General features: G+C 36.3%; 1 protein-coding gene across 2 annotated transcripts in view; it reads left to right on the top strand.

Moving 5' to 3' along the window:
- PXDN (peroxidasin) overlaps positions 1 to 17807 on the top strand; it is a 97249-nt gene extending 79442 nt beyond the window's left edge. For both annotated transcript variants that reach the window (XM_063330397.1, XM_063330396.1), the window contains 4 exons: positions 8506 to 8626; positions 11087 to 11219; positions 12480 to 12593; positions 13216 to 17807. In XM_063330397.1, the coding sequence (XP_063186467.1) occupies positions 8506 to 8626; positions 11087 to 11219; positions 12480 to 12593; positions 13216 to 13338 (491 nt within the window). In that variant the 3' untranslated portion in view covers positions 13339 to 17807. The remainder of the gene's footprint in view (positions 1 to 8505; positions 8627 to 11086; positions 11220 to 12479; positions 12594 to 13215) is intronic.
- The last annotated feature ends 1218 nt before the right edge of the window (positions 17808 to 19025 follow it).

Raw genomic sequence — 19025 nt, 5'->3', positions numbered from 1 at the left:
CTTTAAGTTAAATACATTCTGGGTTTTTGTTTCTTTGAACTTATTATTGTTTATTTAAAATAAAAATTAAACCATTCTCCACATTTAAAATACTTCTGATTATTTTATAATTGAAGTTATCCTAAATTAAAATTTAGAATACAGAGTATTGTTCATTGCACCTTACGTGCGTTTAATAAGTGACCCATACATTCAGCTCTTTCAGGTTGGTTAAAAAACACATCTGTTTTTGTTATCCTTCCTGTTTTGTTCAAGTCAAAATACTTTTCCATATGAAGAACAGAAAAGCTTCTTAGTTACAAAAACCTACTTCTTAGATTTCTTGAGTAAAGCTTGTATTTATTTCTCATAAAGCAGAGAATTATTCCTTTTTATAATAACAATACCAGATTACCTTTAGATTTCAGCTAAAGAATTATACAACAGTTTATGGTGGGAAAAAGAAGGCGTTCCACTGAGGTACACAAGTTTTTCTTCTGATTTCCTTCACTTTTTGCCTTTTTTTGTCTTGTCAGAGAGGGTGAGGAATTTACTGCAGCATTTCAGTTGAGCAAAGAGCATCCAAGCTTCAGATTTCCCAAACAAGAAACTTCTAGTGCTTTTTTCAGGCTCTCTATTGCAAAAAAAGACGACTTTTATTTTTTTGGTAATTTTAAATGAAAAAATTCTTTAGCCTTTTGTTTTATGTCAAACAATGATCCAGGAGAAAGTGATTCAGACAAGATGCAAATCAGCCTCGTAAGTGTAAACTGATATAGGAAGACGGTTTTTCTCAACTGTTTCTCAGTTAACAACCAATGTATCTCCTCTATCAGATATTGTTCTTTTTTATTCAATTCAGATAAACAGCCTTATACAAATTATAATTAAACATGTTTAAATCCCACTGAATTTTATTAGAAGAGTTGAGACATATTCTTAATCAGAGTGCATTTATACATGGTCTTCCAGTAGAACAGATCTATATTTATGAATTCCTGCATTTTAAGACCAGACCAACAGCTATGCTATCTGTTGCTTCTGTACTGACCTCTTTGATTTAAGCATTGCTCCTAGGAAGCCATCAACTATTTGTTTTAACAATTGATTGTGCTTTATTCTAAGTTAAAAATCGTCTGGCTTCTACTTCTAGTACCATATCTTATGCACTTCTTATTATGCCCTTTCATCTTCAATGAAAATACTAAGCAACGCTGGGCTAAGCGCTAATGCTGTGGAAGACTAACATTTAAAAATGTTAACAGTCTTCTCAGTGTGAGGCTGCAAGATCTATTGTGACAATGGAAACTCTTCAAAATACCAAAATGATGCAATTTGTGCCTGAACATGTTTTCTCTTTACATGGATCTTTTGGTGTCGTTCTGTCATGTAATATTTATTTTTGTTTTCTACATTCAAATGTATCATTTTACATTTACATTTGAAGACAGTGTCTATGAGCTCAATAACAATTCAGACTATGCCAGGCTACTAAAATAAAAATTCCATTTTAAGGATTACATCCCTTTTTATTTGAATAGAAGTGTATTTAATATAGTCCATCATTTCTGCATGATTAACGGTTTTAATGAGAGAATAATTTTTATTTATATTTCACCCAAACCAAGAATATTTTATCTTTTTCAAGTATTCTCTAATTCATAAACTTATAATAAGGAGACCTTATTATGACATTGCTTTGTCTTTGCTACGAGGGGTCTCGGCCCATAGCTGCCATCCCTAGTGAAAAGCAGTAAGCTGTCATTCATTGTGTTAATGAGTTCCCAAATCTAAGATCCCAGACTGTTGAAATCCCACTGCTGGCAGTAGAGAAAGAGATGCCTCTAGAAGACAATTCAGGCTGCAATCTCTTCCTGTATTAATGTCCATTGACTGTAAGGGAGACATGGGTAGGAAAGCGTCCTAATGGAGGCGTCTCTGTGATTTCTGCAAAACTAGGCATTTGGAGCCTTTGCTTCTTCCCTGTGGACCGTTACTGCCTTTCTAAGACACTGATACCTTCACAGTCTAATGGACAGGTCAGTTCTTGGTGTCCTTACTTTTCAAATTTCCAAATTCCTCTGGATTTTCAGTCTGTCTGAAATTGTTTTTTCTCACTGATTTTGATATTTATTTTCCAAAGATGCATGGGTTTTGATCTGCAAAACTTTTTAACTAGTCCTGCTTAATTTTTCTGCTGGGGAGACTGGATTTTCTTCGGTTTGGTGTCAAGAACCTAATGGTTCTCCTTTATCTTCCTACACTCCATCCAAAACCTACTCAGATCACAAAGACATGATATGTTTTTAAATGTCTTTAGGCTATAATTAGCCATATACGAACAATTTATATACTCATGTTCTGTAAATTATATGGATAATTGCTTTCCCAGTGATGTCTGGGCCTTCTAGTTTTGGTGGCATCAGTCTGTGAGCTTCAATGTCAACTACAGAAAACATCTTTATTACTAGAATTCCAAAGTATGTTAGCTGGCAGATAATAGCCTGAGTTGTCACTTCGACCTTCTATACCATTATTTTTGTTGAGATGTTTATAATAATGTTTATGCAAAATACATATGTTCCAATCTGAGCAGATTACTGCAGATTTTACACCAACATATTACATTTTTTGCTGCTATTTGATTTATCATTTGTTAGAAAGTCCTATTCAACAGAAGAAATAAAGAGGTGCAGTGTGATGTGAAGGGATGTGACCTTATTAGCAATAACAAAACCAGCTATTTTGAGTTAGGACTTCATTTGAGGTGCAAAGTCTTTTTCCTATGTTGTGTAATTTTTAAGTAGCTGCTTTGTCAAAACATCTACTCAAATATTCTGGCATTTCAGACATTTTCAGTGTTTCTCTTCCCTTTTACTGCTCGCACTGGCACAACTAGTTCTTAGATACATACAAATGCTTACAGTAACAGCAACAACTTAATTCACTAAGTTAAATCTCAGAATCATAGAATCATTTAGGTTGGAAAAGACCCTTGGGATCATCAAGTCCAACCATCAACTCCACGCTACAATGTTCTCCCTTACACCATCTCCCCTAACACCACATCTAAACGACTCTTAAACACATTCAGGGATGGTGACTCCCACCACCTCCCTGGGCAGCCTATTCCAGTGTCTGACCACTCTTTCTGTGAAGAATTTTTTCCTAATGTCCAGCCTAAACCTACCCTGCTGCAGCTTGAACCCATTCCCTCTTGTTCTATCGCTAATTACCTGTGAGAAGAGACCAGCACCAACCTCTCTACAGTGTCCTTTCAAGTAGTTGTAGAGAGTGATGAGGTCTCCCCTCAGCCTCCTCTTCCTCAAACTAAACAGTCCCAGCTCCTTCAATCGCTCCTCATAAGATTTCTTCTCCAGGCCCTTCACCAGCTTCGTTGCCCTCCTCTGCCCTTGCTCCAGCACCTCGATATCTCTCTTGTATTGAGGTGCCCAGAACTGGACACCATACTCAAGGTGTGGCCTCACCAGTGCTGAGTACAGGGGGACAATCACCTCCCTCCTTCTGCTGGTCACACTATTTCTAATACAAGCCAGGATGGCACTGGCTTTCTTGGCCACCTGGGCACACTGCTGGCTCGTATTCAGCCGCTTGTCAATTAGAACCCCCAGGTCCTCTTCTGCCAGGCAGCTCTCCAGCCACACTTCCCCAAGCCTGTAGTGATGCATGGGGTTGTTGTGGCCCAAGTGCAGGACCCAGCACTTGGCCTTGTTGAAGCTCATACCATTAGCGTTGGCCCATCGGTCCAATCTATCCAAGTCTCTCTGTAGAGCCTCCCTATCCTCATGCAGATCAACACTCCCGCTTAGCTTCGTGTCATCTGCAAACTTGCTGATGATACACTCTATGTCCTTATCAAGGTCATCAATAAAGATGTTAAACAGAAATGGTCCCAACACTGAGCCCTGAGGGACACCACATGTGACCAGCTGCCAGCTGGATTTAACTCCACTGGCCACCACTCTTTGGGACCGCCCATCCAGCCAGTGCTCGATCCAGCAGATCGTATGCTCATCCAGGCCATGAGCTGCCAGTTTTTCCATGAGAATTCTATGGGGGACAGTGTCAAATGCTTTTCGAAAGTCTAGGAAGACAATATCCACAGCCTTTCCCTCATCCAATGATCAGGTGATCTTGTCATAGAAGGAGATCAGGTTCGTCAGGCAGGACCTGCCTTTCCTAAACCCACGCTGACTAGGCCTGATCCCCTCCTTGTCCATTATATGACTTGTAATGGCACTCAAGATGATCTGCTCCATGACCTTCCCTGCTACCGAGGTCAGACTGACAGGCCTATAGTTTCCTGGATCCTCCTTTCTGCCTTTTTTGTAGATGGGTGCTACATTTGCTACCCTCCAGTCCATTGGGACCTCCCCAGTTAGCCATGACTTCAGGTAGATAAGGGAAAGTTGCTTGGCAAGCACGTCTGCCAACTCTTTCAGCACTCTTGGATGTAACCATCCGGTCCCATAGACTTGTGCGCATCCAAGTGGCATAGCAGGTCACTGATCACTTCCTCTTTAATTGTGATGACCTCATTCAGCTTCCCCTCCCTGTCTCCTAGCTCACGAGGCTGGGTGCCCAGGGAACAGCTTGTTCCACTGCTAAAGTCTGAGGCGAAGCAGGCATTGAGCACCTCAGCCTTTTCCTCATCCTTTGTGACTATGTTTCCCTCTGCATCCAGTAAGGGAGGGAGATTTTCCCTAATCCTCCTTTTGTTGTTAATGAATTTATAGAAACATTTTTTGTTATCCTTAACAGCTGTAGCTAGGTTGAGCTCTAGCTGCGCTTTGGCTCTCCTAATTTTCTCCCTGCACAGCTTCGCTATATCCTTACAGTCTTCATGAGAGACCTGCCCCCTCTTCCAGAGGTCATAGACTCTCCTTTTGTTCTTGAGGTCCAGCCAAAGGTCCCTATTTAGCCAGGCCGGTCTTCCCTGCCTACTTGTTTTTCGGCACATGGGGAAGCCTCCTCCTGTGCCTTTAAGACTTCTCTCTTGAAGTATGTCCAGCCTTCCTGGGCTCCTGTATCCTTCAGGGCAGCCTCCCAAGGGATTTTGTCCAGCAGTCTTCTGAACAGGTCAAAGTTTGCCCTCTGGAAGTCTAAGGTGGCAGTTTTACTAACCCCTTTGCTTGTTTCGCCAAGAATCAGAAATTCGACCATCTCATGATCACTGTGCCCTAGACGGCCACCAACCTTTACTTCCCCTACAAGTTCTTCCTGTTCACAAGAAGCAGGTCCAGGAGGGCACCTTCCCTTGTCGGCTCACATACCAGCTGCATGAGGAAGTTATCTTCCACACATTCCAGGAACCTCCTGGATTGTTCCCTCTCTGCTGTGTTGTATTCCCAGCAGATATCTGGGAGGTTAAAGTCCCCCACAAGAACAACGGCAAGTGACCGCGAGATTTCCCCCAGCTGCTTATAGAAAGCTTCATCCGCCTCACTGCTTTGGTTGGGAGGTCTATAGCAGACTCCCACAGCAATATCAGCTTTATCGGCCCTTAACCTAATCCAAACACTCTCCACCCCATCATCACTATACTTGATTTCCGAGCTCTCACAGCATTCTCTAACATACAGGGCCACTCCTCCGCCTCTCCTTTCCTGTCTGTCCCTCCTGAAGAACTTGCAGCCATCGATTGTGGCACTCCAGTCGTGTGAGGCATCCCACCACGTTTCTGTGATAGCCACTATGTCGTAGTTTCCCTGGTGCATCATGGCTTCAGGCTCCCCCTGTTTGTTGCGCATACTGCGTGCATTGGTATAGATGCACAGAAAACTGATGTATAATCAAATAGAAGCAGTAGTTACATTATAAGTGCTTTTCTTCACATTCCCTTAGTCTCTCAAGTTGTTTCGGTTTAATCTACTGTTAGATTAATTCTCCTTGACCCAGATTTTGAGAGGTGATTGACTGGGAATTAAGAGTGTTCCATACTTCTAAATGTCAGATTTTTTTTCTGTGCAATTTACATTAGAGGTGCACTTTTAAAACCTCATGGGAAATAGGGGATTTTCGGAAGACGTGAACACTGCTTCAGTATTCAAATGGATTATCTTGACACTTGTGTGTAACAATACCTAGCTTCTGGAAGAAAATGTCCATAGAGAAAAGGAATTATTACATTGCTCTTAAACATTCAGAAAATGTGCAGAAAATGAATTGGACTGGGTATACCTAATTTGGGGAAATTTTAGATAGGCTGAAAAAAGCAGAAGTTTAGGCTAATTTTTCTCATTTAATGTAACTGCTAAGCTATTCTTCATTTAAAAGAAGATATAAACTCCGTGGTTTAGGCCTTCTGAAAGCTAGAGTAGAGCTATCTGTCCTACACCTCTCAGCAGTGACAATCATCTTCCTTGCATTGATACTGAAACCAAGAACAAGAGTTGTTCATCTGGCAAGTTGAGATATTTGAGTCTTTAAAAACTACAGAAATGTCAAGTCTGTGTACTTGAAGCTGCCATGGAACATATGGTTCTCATATTTACCAGTCTTAGGTGATAAAACTTTCCCAGGATTTCAGACCTTTGTTTCTGAAAACCAGCCTAGGAATAAAAAACAATGGGCCATTGTGTTGTTGTACCAAAAAACAATATCTTTATTATGTGAGATTACTTTAGCTGCTATTAAACAAAGGAGGATAGCAGAAACCTTTCATAAATTACTTCCAAGAGAAAGTAAAATTTCTGTGACACTCGGGAAAACTTTAAGCAACAGATTGCTTTAAGAAAAAAAATTCCTCTAGACAAAACTAGTTCTTTCTCCAGCGGCCCTTTAGAGTATGACCCCTTTTCTCACCATACTAAATCTAGAAGTGTCTAAGGGTGATCAAAAATGCCTTCATCCAGGCATCTTACCGACACAGTGGCCTGCTCCTGTCTGAAAGCTTAGTTTCTGAGCAAGCAGCAAGCAGATTGTGTGAGAAACAGCAGAACACACAAGAAGAATGAACAATATGTTGGCAGTAAATATCATATAGTTCTTTGATGGTGCTGTTATTATAGGAGGAAGGTAATAAATTTACTCAAGAATGGACAAGCTGCAAGGAAAGAAAAGGGAAGGAGAATTGTGTGGATAAATTGTGTTCAAGAATTATGTGTAGGTATTGGTTTTGAACTGAAAATCAGTCAGTCCCTTTTTTTTTGTCAGTCTTTTTTTTCCTATCTTAATTGATATTAAGCATGGACAAGCTAAGTTTTTCTTAACAGGGCAATTGTATAATCTAATTTAAGTAAAAGTCCAATAAAATTAAAAGTAGTCCAAGTTACTTACTTTTGTATAATCACAGAGCAACTTTACGTTTGTTTCTCAAGCTGCTCACTTCAACAGTGTTTTGAGGCTCTTTTCTTGACTTGAAATTTGTGCAATAATTTGTGTTAATACTTTAGGTATTCGATCTAGCTACTGTTAAATTCTGGAAAAATGCTTAATAAAATGTTACTGACTTTCTGAATAATCTTTTTCCGGTGCAAGTTACGAGAAACATTAGGGAAAATGACTTTGTCTCTTATTCGCTTGATTTCGTGTCTCTTTCTGCTAATACAAGACTTAGCTTGGATATGTCCATGGGATTCTGTATTTCTCTTTCTCTTCTGTTTTCTTAGCAGACTCTCTGCTTCTAACAGTTGAACATGCTGTTGGTTCCCACTGCAGCTTGGCCCATTATAACTTTCTTGTTCTAAAGCTTCTGTGAACAGAAATGAGAAAACCTCTATTTTCTCATTGTCTCCTCTCCAACGTGCTGTTCCAGTTTTGTTTTGTTTTGTTTTCCTTTTCATTTTTAAATGGGACTCCTTCCAAGTACTCACTGTGTTTGGAAGGCTAAATAAAGTGAACTGAAGGAAAGACATACTTCATCCTGTGAAGACGTCCTCTTACAATCTTAGCAGAAGATTTCTTTCATGATTATTCTCAGGCTTGAGGTTGTCACTGTACGGGGGGGTCTTGGGGTCTTAAGGTCTAAGGTACTGGTGATAACCTTCAAATCCCTCAAATTTGGAAATAGGGCTGGTCAGCCAGTAAAGTGTGTCTGCAAATGTTCTCCAGGATTTAATTAAAGATTCTATTTCAAATGCCAAAAATAACAAGTAATAATGCCTGGAATAGATGAGGAAGCAACAGGCTGGTTTTTCTATCATTGTTTTCCTCCCTATGTAACTACCCCATTCCAAAAGCAGAAAATAGTTAAAAGCCAAGAGAGTGGAAATTTCAGAAATGAAAAGAATAGTCAAAGAAGCACTGATATTTGTGAAAATAATCTTTATTCCTTTGTTTCATACCAAAAAGCTGGTCTGTGAATAATCAAATTCTCTGCATCCAGCTGGCTTGAATGTTGTAGCGCTGAGACATATTCAGCTGCCATCAAACTGATTCCAGAGGGATCAGGCTGAATGTATGAATTGCCTTTGCCAATTCAGAAGATACTGCAAAACCTTATTGATATTGTAACTGATGAATTAGACTATAGTTCATAATGTGCAATTTCTCATCTAATTTCAGATTGTAGAACTAGAGGACAGTTTAATGCATTTTCGTATCACTTTCGGGGAAGACGTTCTCTTGATTACAGCTTTCAGGAGGACAAGCCCTTGAAGAAAATGAAAATGTCCAAAACAGTAAGGTGAGATTTTTTAAATTTTTTTTAAAGAAATATGAAAAAGCATTTGTTTTCGAAACTGAATGATTTCTTTGTAAGTGCATACCACTTTTTTTCCAGTGTCTGCGTTTTCAAGGTTATGATTGATGTATTTCATTCTGACACCTCGGCATATCTGCTAACAGTAAACCACTTTTTTTCAAGCTCAAATTTGTGTAAGACCCTTTGTGAGTGACACAGTATAGTGCTTTTGTTCTTCCTGTGCTTTTTGTGGAAAAACTCAGTAATGAAGCATGATTTGGGGAATTTAGAATCCCACATTCCTGCTGTGCCTGCAGTAACCAAACTAAATTATTTCCTTTCCTCCTTGGAGCTGCCAGGTCCTCCAGTAGAAATAGGAGGAAACCAAGTGTTGATAACACTAGCATAAAAATTTGTGACAATGGTAAGGATTGCTTTTAGTACCAAAATACTCAGAGCAGGAATGGAGAACAGGAGTGCTATGGACAATGTTGTTTGTAACTCCCTAATCCTCAAAATACTTTATCAAGGAAGTAAATTACAATGTCAGTCACAAATAATCAACTGCACAGGATCCCTGTAATTTTCAGGGAACCAAAACTTTTCGAGGAATTAGTGAAGGGAAATGAGTTCTGCTCAGACCAAACATCTATTGTGAAAATCCTTCATGATGAGCGAATTTGAGAGTCTTGTGAGTTATAGCTCTTTCCATATAGCATGTGTTTTTTTCAGAATAAAATTATCTACTTGACTGAGATGACCAGGCAGAGTCTACCCACTCAGTTTCAAACACTCACGCAAATGTTACAGCATTGAAGAAACACCACCATTATATTTCACTTAATAGATAGAAAGCTGTCCCGAAGTAACAGTGCCTTTAGGTATTTAGGATTTTAGACAAGAGAAGACAGCAGCTAAGTATAAGCTTACTTATAGACAATAGAAAAAGAAAGGTTCCTTTGAAGTAATCCTTGAAGAAGGATGTTTTGTCTGTCTTGCAAGTAAACTATTGGAAGTTTTTAAATTTACAGAACAGCAATGCACTTTTTAAATATCATAGTCCCATTATTCTAAAACAGTAGAAGGGTTAAATTAAATAAAAATTAAATCAAGAAAAAAATAAATGCTTATATCTGAGAAGCAGCTTCTTTTCATTAACTTGCTGTGTAACTGAGTTTCAGAAATGAGGCTCAAAAATCTAGAACAGCCCTATTACTAAGTAGGACAAAAAAATAATAAATTTACAATACTTTATTTATAGCATAAATAAAGCTAAAATAACCTCAGTCCTGTAATATTCTCATCAGTTCTCATGCTCATTGTTGTATTTAAATTTTAGTCATGGCGAGAAGATTTTTTTCTCCTTTTTTTTCCTTCTCATTTTCAATAACTTGAGCAGGTGGGGAAGATTAGACTTTTTATTATACAATAGCATCTGGTTTACTTGAATTTTGGCAAGTTTGCTTAGAGTTCTTTTTCTTTAATTTAGATTAAAAACTATGGGAAACTAAGTAGCTTGAACACCTCCCAACAAGCGCTGTTTTAATTTATGTGGAAAGATTATAAAACATGAGCCCTATTGTATTGAGAGAGGATTTCTTTGCCAGTTCATTCTTTGGGTATCCCTTAGCTCTGGAGAAGACACGCTAACAAAATAGGAATGCTTGTATGGATTCAAGCATCTTAATGTAATAAGTAACTTAATAATTACTGTTATCCTTGGTTTTGAATACATGTTTTCTTAAGTAGTACCAAATAATATATTATTAGTTATGGAAAGTTCCTTTGATAACTGTTTCCCATCAACAGATTGAATTCATTAACGCAATTTGGTGTTGTACATCTCTTACCAGATATCAGCTGGAATGTGCTACACATAAAAGACTCTAGATTTTGTGTACAATAATCAGCACTGATTTCAAATGTTATTTAAAAATGGGACCCATGAATATGTTCATATCTAAAATTACTTCTTGTTTATTTATTAAAACCAACTTGTTCCTTTTTAAAGTCATATTTCTTTAAATACACGTGTTGCATATAGAGCATGTAGAGGGAGAAGCTATGAATCTGAATGCGAATTTCATGTTTAGAAATAATCCTTTTTAAGACTTTTCCACTTTTCTCTGCTTTCATATTGGAGGCCCAAGACATTTCCCAGTGAATTTAAGGTGCTGCTGCAGTGTCACTGATGACAACTTTGTGTGTTCCCCTGCATGAAATGCATGCATTATTTTTCAAAGTAGAAGTTGTTCCCTGTTGCTAGGGATATTAACAGTAATCACAGCTTACCTGACCTGAGGCTGTCTTCAGCAGCAGCGGGTCATGTGTGCTGTTGTGGTTCATACAGTTCCTACATTTGTTGGTTGCTCTTCTTTTACACTTTTGCTAAGTGTTCTAAAATATCTAGCCAAACAAAAATGAGTTAGATGAATATCTAACTAAGGCATTCATTTGTTGCAGTTCTGTGAAACAGAGTAAATATTTTCGTAATGCCACATCAGCATCTAATGCAAATACAAACATGCCCGCAGTGAATGACTTCAAAGAATTTGTTTTGGAAATGCAAAAAACTATTTCAAGCCTCAGAAACCAGGTAAGGTGCTGTTATGGATAGTTTCTAATTGAAGATTTAATTTATAATGTTTTCCTAACATCACTCCTCTTATGTTTTTAATATTTAGACATCCAGTGCAGCCAAAACCACCACATAGTATCTCAAACAAAACACAACACAGAACATGGTGTGTTATTATTCTTTATTTCGATGTTCTTTTGAAATCGTACTGAAATATTCTACAATTAGACCCTCTTGACTTTTGAACCTGAAACCTTGTGTAACCATTGTATACTAAACATGGGATTAGTCTTTCTCTAAAAATTTGTCTGCAGAGTTAATAAAATCTCTTTTTCCTATCTGAAATGTATAGAATCTCTGTAAAACTATGATTAAAACGGAGATTTCATAACAAGTAATATGCCAGACTACTGCTGTAAACATAGTTAAGGTCTAGATCACTTGGAGATGACTTTTATGATGTCGCGTAAATAAACTCTTTCCTCAGGATAACTCAGCCATAGTGGAATTCAGTTTTAAAAATTTATATCATACATAACACAAATCCAAAGTAGACCAAAATGTTTGCTTAGAATAATTAGGTTCCTCCAGAGCAACTTTTCCATGTAATTTATAGTTATGAATCATATATTTATTTGCATGGTAACTTGATTCCATCTTTGATGCTCTTATTTAATCATTGTTGTACTCATCTTCAATGCTCCTATTTTGACAATGGAAATGGTATGTTAAATTATTACTTATTATATTTCAGTCAGTTCGTCTGTCTTTTTTGGATGTAAAAAAGACCGAGGGATTGTTTAAAATTGTGCCTTCCTAATTACTGTTCCCAAGAAGTACACAATCAGCAAGATAAACTAATCATATAACCCCTTTTTTCATCATTAAGAAGAAAACAGAGATAGTAAAAAATCCAAGGAAACATTTTTAATTAAGTTTTTTTTTATTTTTATTTAACCTCTTTTCATTCAGACATTTTTGAAAGTTTAGATTTGTCTTTCCATATATGTCAACATGTAGTTTGCCTGTCTTTCTATGCTCTAGTTGTATATTCCAGTAGTTGAAAAGATGTACCTTCTGTTAGTTTTCTTTTGAAAAGCTGTTTTCATACATATTACCTATTTCCAATCATTTAGCATTATGAAAACTAAGTAGTGAGAAGAAAAACCCAGAAAAGTGTTTATCATGGATTATGTAGCATAAGAGAACAGACAGAATACCTTGCACAAATAAAAACCTTGCTTTGATTCAGTTATTAACTTCTTTTAATATTTTCAGATAAAAAAACTTGAATCGCGCCTCAGTAAAACTGATTGCACTGATGAAAATGGTAAATCGTATTCCAGCAATGAAACCTGGAAAAGGGACCCTTGTACTGTGTGTGAATGCAAAGTAAGTATGTAGAAATCCATTCCAAGATAAAAATTATATTAGGTTCTGCTTCTAAAACAGCAGTTCCAGTTTTGTGCCTGCTAATTTCTGAGTATTATTTGCTAATTGTTTTCTTTAGTTATTTGGCGCAAAAAAATTACATTGTTCAGATATCCCTGCCCTTGATACTGTTTTTCAATCCAGCCTTTATATACTTCTGTTCTATTTCCATTTTTATTGATGTGTAGTTGTACTGGCAAAATTAAATTCCAAGTGAGAGACTTCTTGAAAAACTCTACTAAAATGCATAAAAATCAGTAAAAGCCCACCTAACTTAATGTTAGATTTTAATTTTCTTTTATCATAGTGAAATTTTAAAAAAGGTAGTAAAAGAAATATGTCAGTACTTGGCATCCCAGAGTTTCATGCCTGAACATTGGATAAAATGGTATACTGCTTCATTAAAGATGATATGATACAAAGAGCCTTCTCAATATAAGATTATGCTGAAATAAATATGTGGAGCCAAGATCTTAGAGAGGATGAATGAGAACATGTTCTTCAATAATATGAAAAACGTATTTCTTTTTTGGAAGATGTAGCTAAGTATATTGTGGTTTTGTTACCTTTTTTCCTGACACAGGTTGGTCAGATTACCTGTTTCGTAGAATCATGCCCACCGGTTGACTGCGAAGCACCTGTGAAGGTTAAAGGAGATTGCTGTCCAGTCTGTTTAAAACAAAATATTAATAAAAAGAAGCCATAAATCTGCTTTTTCAGAATTTAGGGTGCATACTGCTCAAATCATATCAATGCCTGCTGATGGCAAAACCAGGTAACTACAGTCTTAACAACAGCAATAAATTAAGATTTACAACATTCTAATGGTGCTGTAACAGTATATCATAATGTATCATTTTATTTTCTGCCCATGAAGGTAATCACAATGCAAAAATTAACAAAAGGGAAATTAGCAAACAGGTCAAAGTTAATTGTGTGTTAAACTTCTCAGGTTAGACAAACTCAAACTGGTGCTACTTTAAAAGAACACTGTCAGGTAGTTTTAGGTACCCAAAAAGACTGGGCTTAAGACTTAGTCTAAAATGAACACTTTGTTTCCTATCTGTAATTAGCAACATTTAAAGTTTACTATCCCTTTTCAGTACCAGTCTGACTTGATATTTAGCTCTTTGTTATTATTTAGTAAATGCAGGGAAAAGGAAGACACAAGGTTGCTGTGCCCAAAGCAATGCTGTACAGGGCCAGTTTCTACAAACCCACCTATGCGTGGAAATTCTCTGGAGTCACGCTATCATTTCTGCATCTGGACCAGCAAGGAAATAAAGAAAACTACATGACACCTTTCAACATCCTTTCATTAATTCAAGGAGCAAAATGAATCAAAATTTTCAAACCAAAAAAGCTAGAATTAGTAAGGAAATATAAATAACTGTAATTGGAAGATAGAAAAAGCAACTGAATGTGTATTACAGATGTAATTGACAGTGTTCCTCATTCTAGGAAAACATACATGACAGAGTAGCATTTGATCTTAAAATGAACATAATCATTTTTGTCAAAACATATGTAATTGCTTGGCAACTTTTTTTTGTTTGTTTCATTTATTTTAAATTGTTGTAACATGACCATCCAGTCCAGTTTTAAAGCACGCTTCTCTTGATCTCCGATCAGCTCACGTATTTGTATGGCCCTGTTTTGAAAATGTGAAAAGATGTCACATGCCATTTTGTATACAAAGATTCCTACTGATTCATTGTGCATATTGTCAATAGCCATATGTTCCTGATCATATTGTGGCACTGTTTGTTGAAAAAAAGAACAATCAAAATCAAGCATCATGATTAATTGTGGATTGACTACTTTTTCTGACAAGGTATTTGATTTTTTAAGTTTTTTTCCAGTTTCATCTAATGCATATGTATTTTTACCTCAGTATTTTTATCATTCATGTTAAAATGGTCTGCCAATGGACTTTATTTCCCATTTAATAAATGTTTAACGTTATAGAGTATATGTCTACACTAGCATTTCAAAGTTGTGTACTTTTTAGAATACAAACTGCATATTTTTTGACCAGGAATTATATATTATATTCAGTGAAGGACAACTATCATACCTCATTTTACAGTTTTTTTGTGTTTATTCAGAATTGATTCTCTCCCTGAATACTTAATACGTTAGAATTTATGGTTCTGTCCTTAAGTCCTAAGTCAGGACTAACTAGAACCAGAGCTCTTCTTTAGTTATATAGTTCACTGACTTCTGAGTTTGTTGTTCAAATTTAGGGAACAGAGATTTGAGTATCAAAGAAATCTGCACAAAATTAAACATTCTCATCTTTAACGTTTCAGATTATGCAAACAGACTGAATACTTAATTATTGCATGGTAGATCAAATACCTGTCTAATAACTAACCTAGCACAGCAATATGAGTTCCACTATAATATTTTGGCACATAATTTCTCTGATTACTAACATTAATAATTTTTAATTTGATAAACTGATACCGTGACACACATTCAAACTTTGGTGTATCTTTAAAGCTTACTACAGAAACTCATTTCATACTATGGTAGGAGCAATACGTACATGTGAGTGGTGTGTTAAAGGTGTGTGGTAAAGGTACACATGGAACTAGAATTTATATTTTTAAGAATATTTTAATTGATTTTATATACAATGTTTTGACTTATGTAATTTTCTATGTTAATACTTTTAGAAATTGTGTGGCGAGCATGTTTGAGTATCATATGGTTCCTAGAAGTTGTCATTCCTGTATTTCTTTGATACTCTGGTATTTTGTTGACTTTTGTTGAGAGTCCAAACCACATGTCTCGTCCTGTAATTCCAACTCAGATGGAACTCCCATTGACCTATAGCAGGAATTCCTCAAAGAGGAAGGATTGCGGAGCTAAACCAAATATAATTTAACTGTCTAAACAGTTAAATAAGGCAGTAATACATCCAGCTGGTTACTACTTGCATTCTTTTCTTCCAATTTTATATTAAATAAACTTTCTCAAGATTTCCGCTTATAGGAGAAGAGAGTTTCCATTTATACATTATAAAATAGTACCTTATATCTGATTGTTCCTTTTCTCCAGCCTCCAGAGTAAAGTGGGAGGCTTTCTTTGTTGTTCACTGTTTATTCATATGGTATATAAAATGGGCTTAGGAGTCTGGATATGCTTAAACAAGTCTAATATTGAGTTATTTTCTGCCATCCAATTATAAACCATTCAGGAAAAACAGGTCTTTATCCACAGTTTAAAATGTAGTCAGTCATGGATTGTACTAATTCAGTTTTATTGCAGTGTCTGCAGAATCAGCATTGATCTTAACATTTCTGAAACAGTGGCCAATGGCTAAATGACCATTTCCTCAGTATCCACTGTGAGAATATTGCTGTAACATGTTGCAAATTTTACATATTTATTTTCTTTTTTAATGTTACCTAAAACAAAGTCTTTGTTGTTTTTATTTTAATCAGTAAATTTACCAAAGAACTGTTTGCACTGTATAATGAATGCTTTTCAGTTAAAATAAAACGGGCCACATTTCCAAGTAAATTCCAAGTGATTTCTTCTCAATATGTGTATTGTTTAGATTATTTGCTGAAGATTCCAATGTGTCGGCTTTTATCAAAGATCCATATTACTTATCTTATACAGGTTTGTCATGAGCAAGACTCCATTTCTGAGAACTAAGCAATGAGCTAATGAATCATGTAGATTCAGTACGTTCTTGATATTGTGACACATAGTATTAAAGTATCTATTTACTTCTCTCTTCTGGGTGGGGAAAAAAAATACACATAGACAGGATATTTAAAAATAGCCTTATTTCTTAGCACAAATGCATATTTGAAAACTCTTACTGCTGACCATTTTTTTTTGCATTTTTTATGGGAATGTCATAATACATACAGCCTTTTATTGCACAGTTTCTTCACTTCCTCACGTCCTCAAATAGATCCAGTATGACTTGCCTTCCAACGCACTTGATTCTACATTCATTCTTTAGTCACATCATTTCACAAATGGATATCCAGGTTCATGTAATCTCAGCTCAAAATGACTCTTCCATGCAAAAGAGATCTTCTTATTTACCTCATCTTGTTTCTCCATCACAGGATATGAGTTACTGCTGAACACATGATGAGTTACTCTCATCCTTTGGTGAGGTGTTAAGATCTCTCAGGCACTGGGTTGGTTCCTTTGTTAGATCCACCTGAGATTCATCTGTTTCTTGACGACTTCATACAGTAAAGCATTCTGCGATGCAATATCATTGCAATTAATGTAATTCTTAAGTTGCCTTACAGTGAAATGCAGAAGTTAGAGATGTACTCTAAGAAGCAGAATTAAGAATTGTTTTCAGGTTGCAGTTGACTGTCCTTCACCATAGTTTGGCTTTGAGTATTGCATAAGGCAGATCTAGAAAAGCTGAACTGCAATAGGTTCATTTATGTATTTTCCAGCAGGCTGCTGAAATATCCTGTTGCTCTTCCAAAATGTTGATGAGTAGTATTCAATCACTATCCTATATGAATTTTAGGGCAATCAGATTATTTTTTTTTCTCCAAATTCTGATAAAATTAGTTTGGCAAAGTACTGGCATACATTTTTCTAGTACTTAAATGGGTAATGCATGCTTCTTTTAACAGACATAGTCAGTTCCTAAATTCCTAAGCCTAATCTAATAATACTCAAATATTTACATTTCAACAACTTTTTTTTCTTTTTTTCTTTTCTTTTCTTTTTTGTTACCATGAGACTAAAACAGGCAGAGACTTGAAGAGAAGGTTTTGTTTCAGTAAATAACTTTGTGTTAGTCCAAACAAGACAACAGCCAGGGTTCAACACAGTTAATTGCCAAGAATTTTGCTAACAGTTTTAAAAACAACAAACCACAAAGTTTAGACATTTACAATAAAACTCTTGGGCTGATACTGATATATTTTGAGAAAGATCCAGTTGCATTTGAAATAAACCGAGTAAATTGACTGTATTCCTTTTGGTTGATTACAGTTAAGAATCATTTGGCCACAGTATGATGAAAGTTGTCTTTTTAGGGAATGACCTCCCATACTCAGTAACTTGGTTTTGTAAAATAATATTTTGCTGCCATTGTTTATGTCATTATATGTTCTAAAATATTTTTCCTTATGTTTTCTTTTTAATCCCCTACTAGTTTCGTGCTTTTTTTCCTGTAGTGTTTATCAGATCAGTAATTTTTGCATTATGATTTTCAGGCACGTTGTGACCGTTCCATGGCTTTAGTTTGGAAACTAGAACAATGTATGAAACGCTGGGTATATATCACTAATTTTCTCAAAACTTCTGCATTATTCTGTTTTCATATTGTTAAAATAGTTTAAATGTTTTGCATATACAGGATAAAACAATTATAAAATTACCAGTAGAAGGAAAGCTTGTTTACTGTCCTCTTGTGGTCTTTGTCATCTACAGTGTGGGGTTCGGTGAAGTGTATTTCAGAATTCACTACACTGATTTTTCTTATGTACAAGAAAAAATAAGATCTGATATGGAACAAAAAGCTTGTTACGTAGAATATGTCAACAGCAAATACTAATATGAGCACATACCTTGTTCATGTTGAAAGTTTGTGAGACTCTCAGTGGAAGGAAACAATGTTATTCTTATGAAAACTAATGGCAACCAATAAATTACCAAACATGTAGTAAATTACTAATATTGTCCTAACCAGCTTTGCATTATGATGCACCTAATCAGGAGATTGAATTGAGTCATGAGAAGGCAGCGTTGTCTGCTAATACCATATTTTAAATCAGACATCCTAGCAATATCAGACTTATTACTTATTTTGCAAATATCCTGGCTGCTTAGTTCCATGCAATACTTCCTTTTCTTTCCCTTTTTCACACTTAGCCTGCTGTGATATGGCAAGGAAGCCTCTGCCCTTCCAACATACTTTTCCTTTTGTTTTCTGCTCAACATCTTTGCTGTCCACCGGCAGTGCTATCAATGCTCCTTTCACTGAGCTTTAGCGTTCCAGCCTGGTAACAGACAGAGCAGAGTACAGATCAGATATGCCTGAGTTACAAGACGATCTGGCCAGCTGTGTTTAGCCGAAAAGCTATGAATTGAATATCTGTGTTTAGATTCAGAAATGGAACAGAACAGCAATTCCTGCGATAAAGGAGTAAACCTAATTGTTGCATTCAGTAAAGATGTTTGCGTCTATTTGATGCCTCCCTCAGTGATACCACTACATTCCCACAGGTCACGTGCTTTAAAAATGTTGCTGTCTTGCCAAAATAAATCCCATTACCTACTTATATCTTTATGAGATGTTGTCTGTTGTTAACCTGGCTCACAGCCATTCTAAGGATCAGCGCAGTAAAGTGCTTCATGTGTCTTTTCATAGAGATTAGCATGAAAAAAGTA

This window comes from Chroicocephalus ridibundus, chromosome 3 (assembly GCF_963924245.1).
Source record: "Chroicocephalus ridibundus chromosome 3, bChrRid1.1, whole genome shotgun sequence".
Taxonomy (NCBI): Eukaryota; Metazoa; Chordata; class Aves; order Charadriiformes; family Laridae; genus Chroicocephalus; species Chroicocephalus ridibundus.
This window is presented reverse-complemented; position numbering and strand designations above follow the sequence as displayed.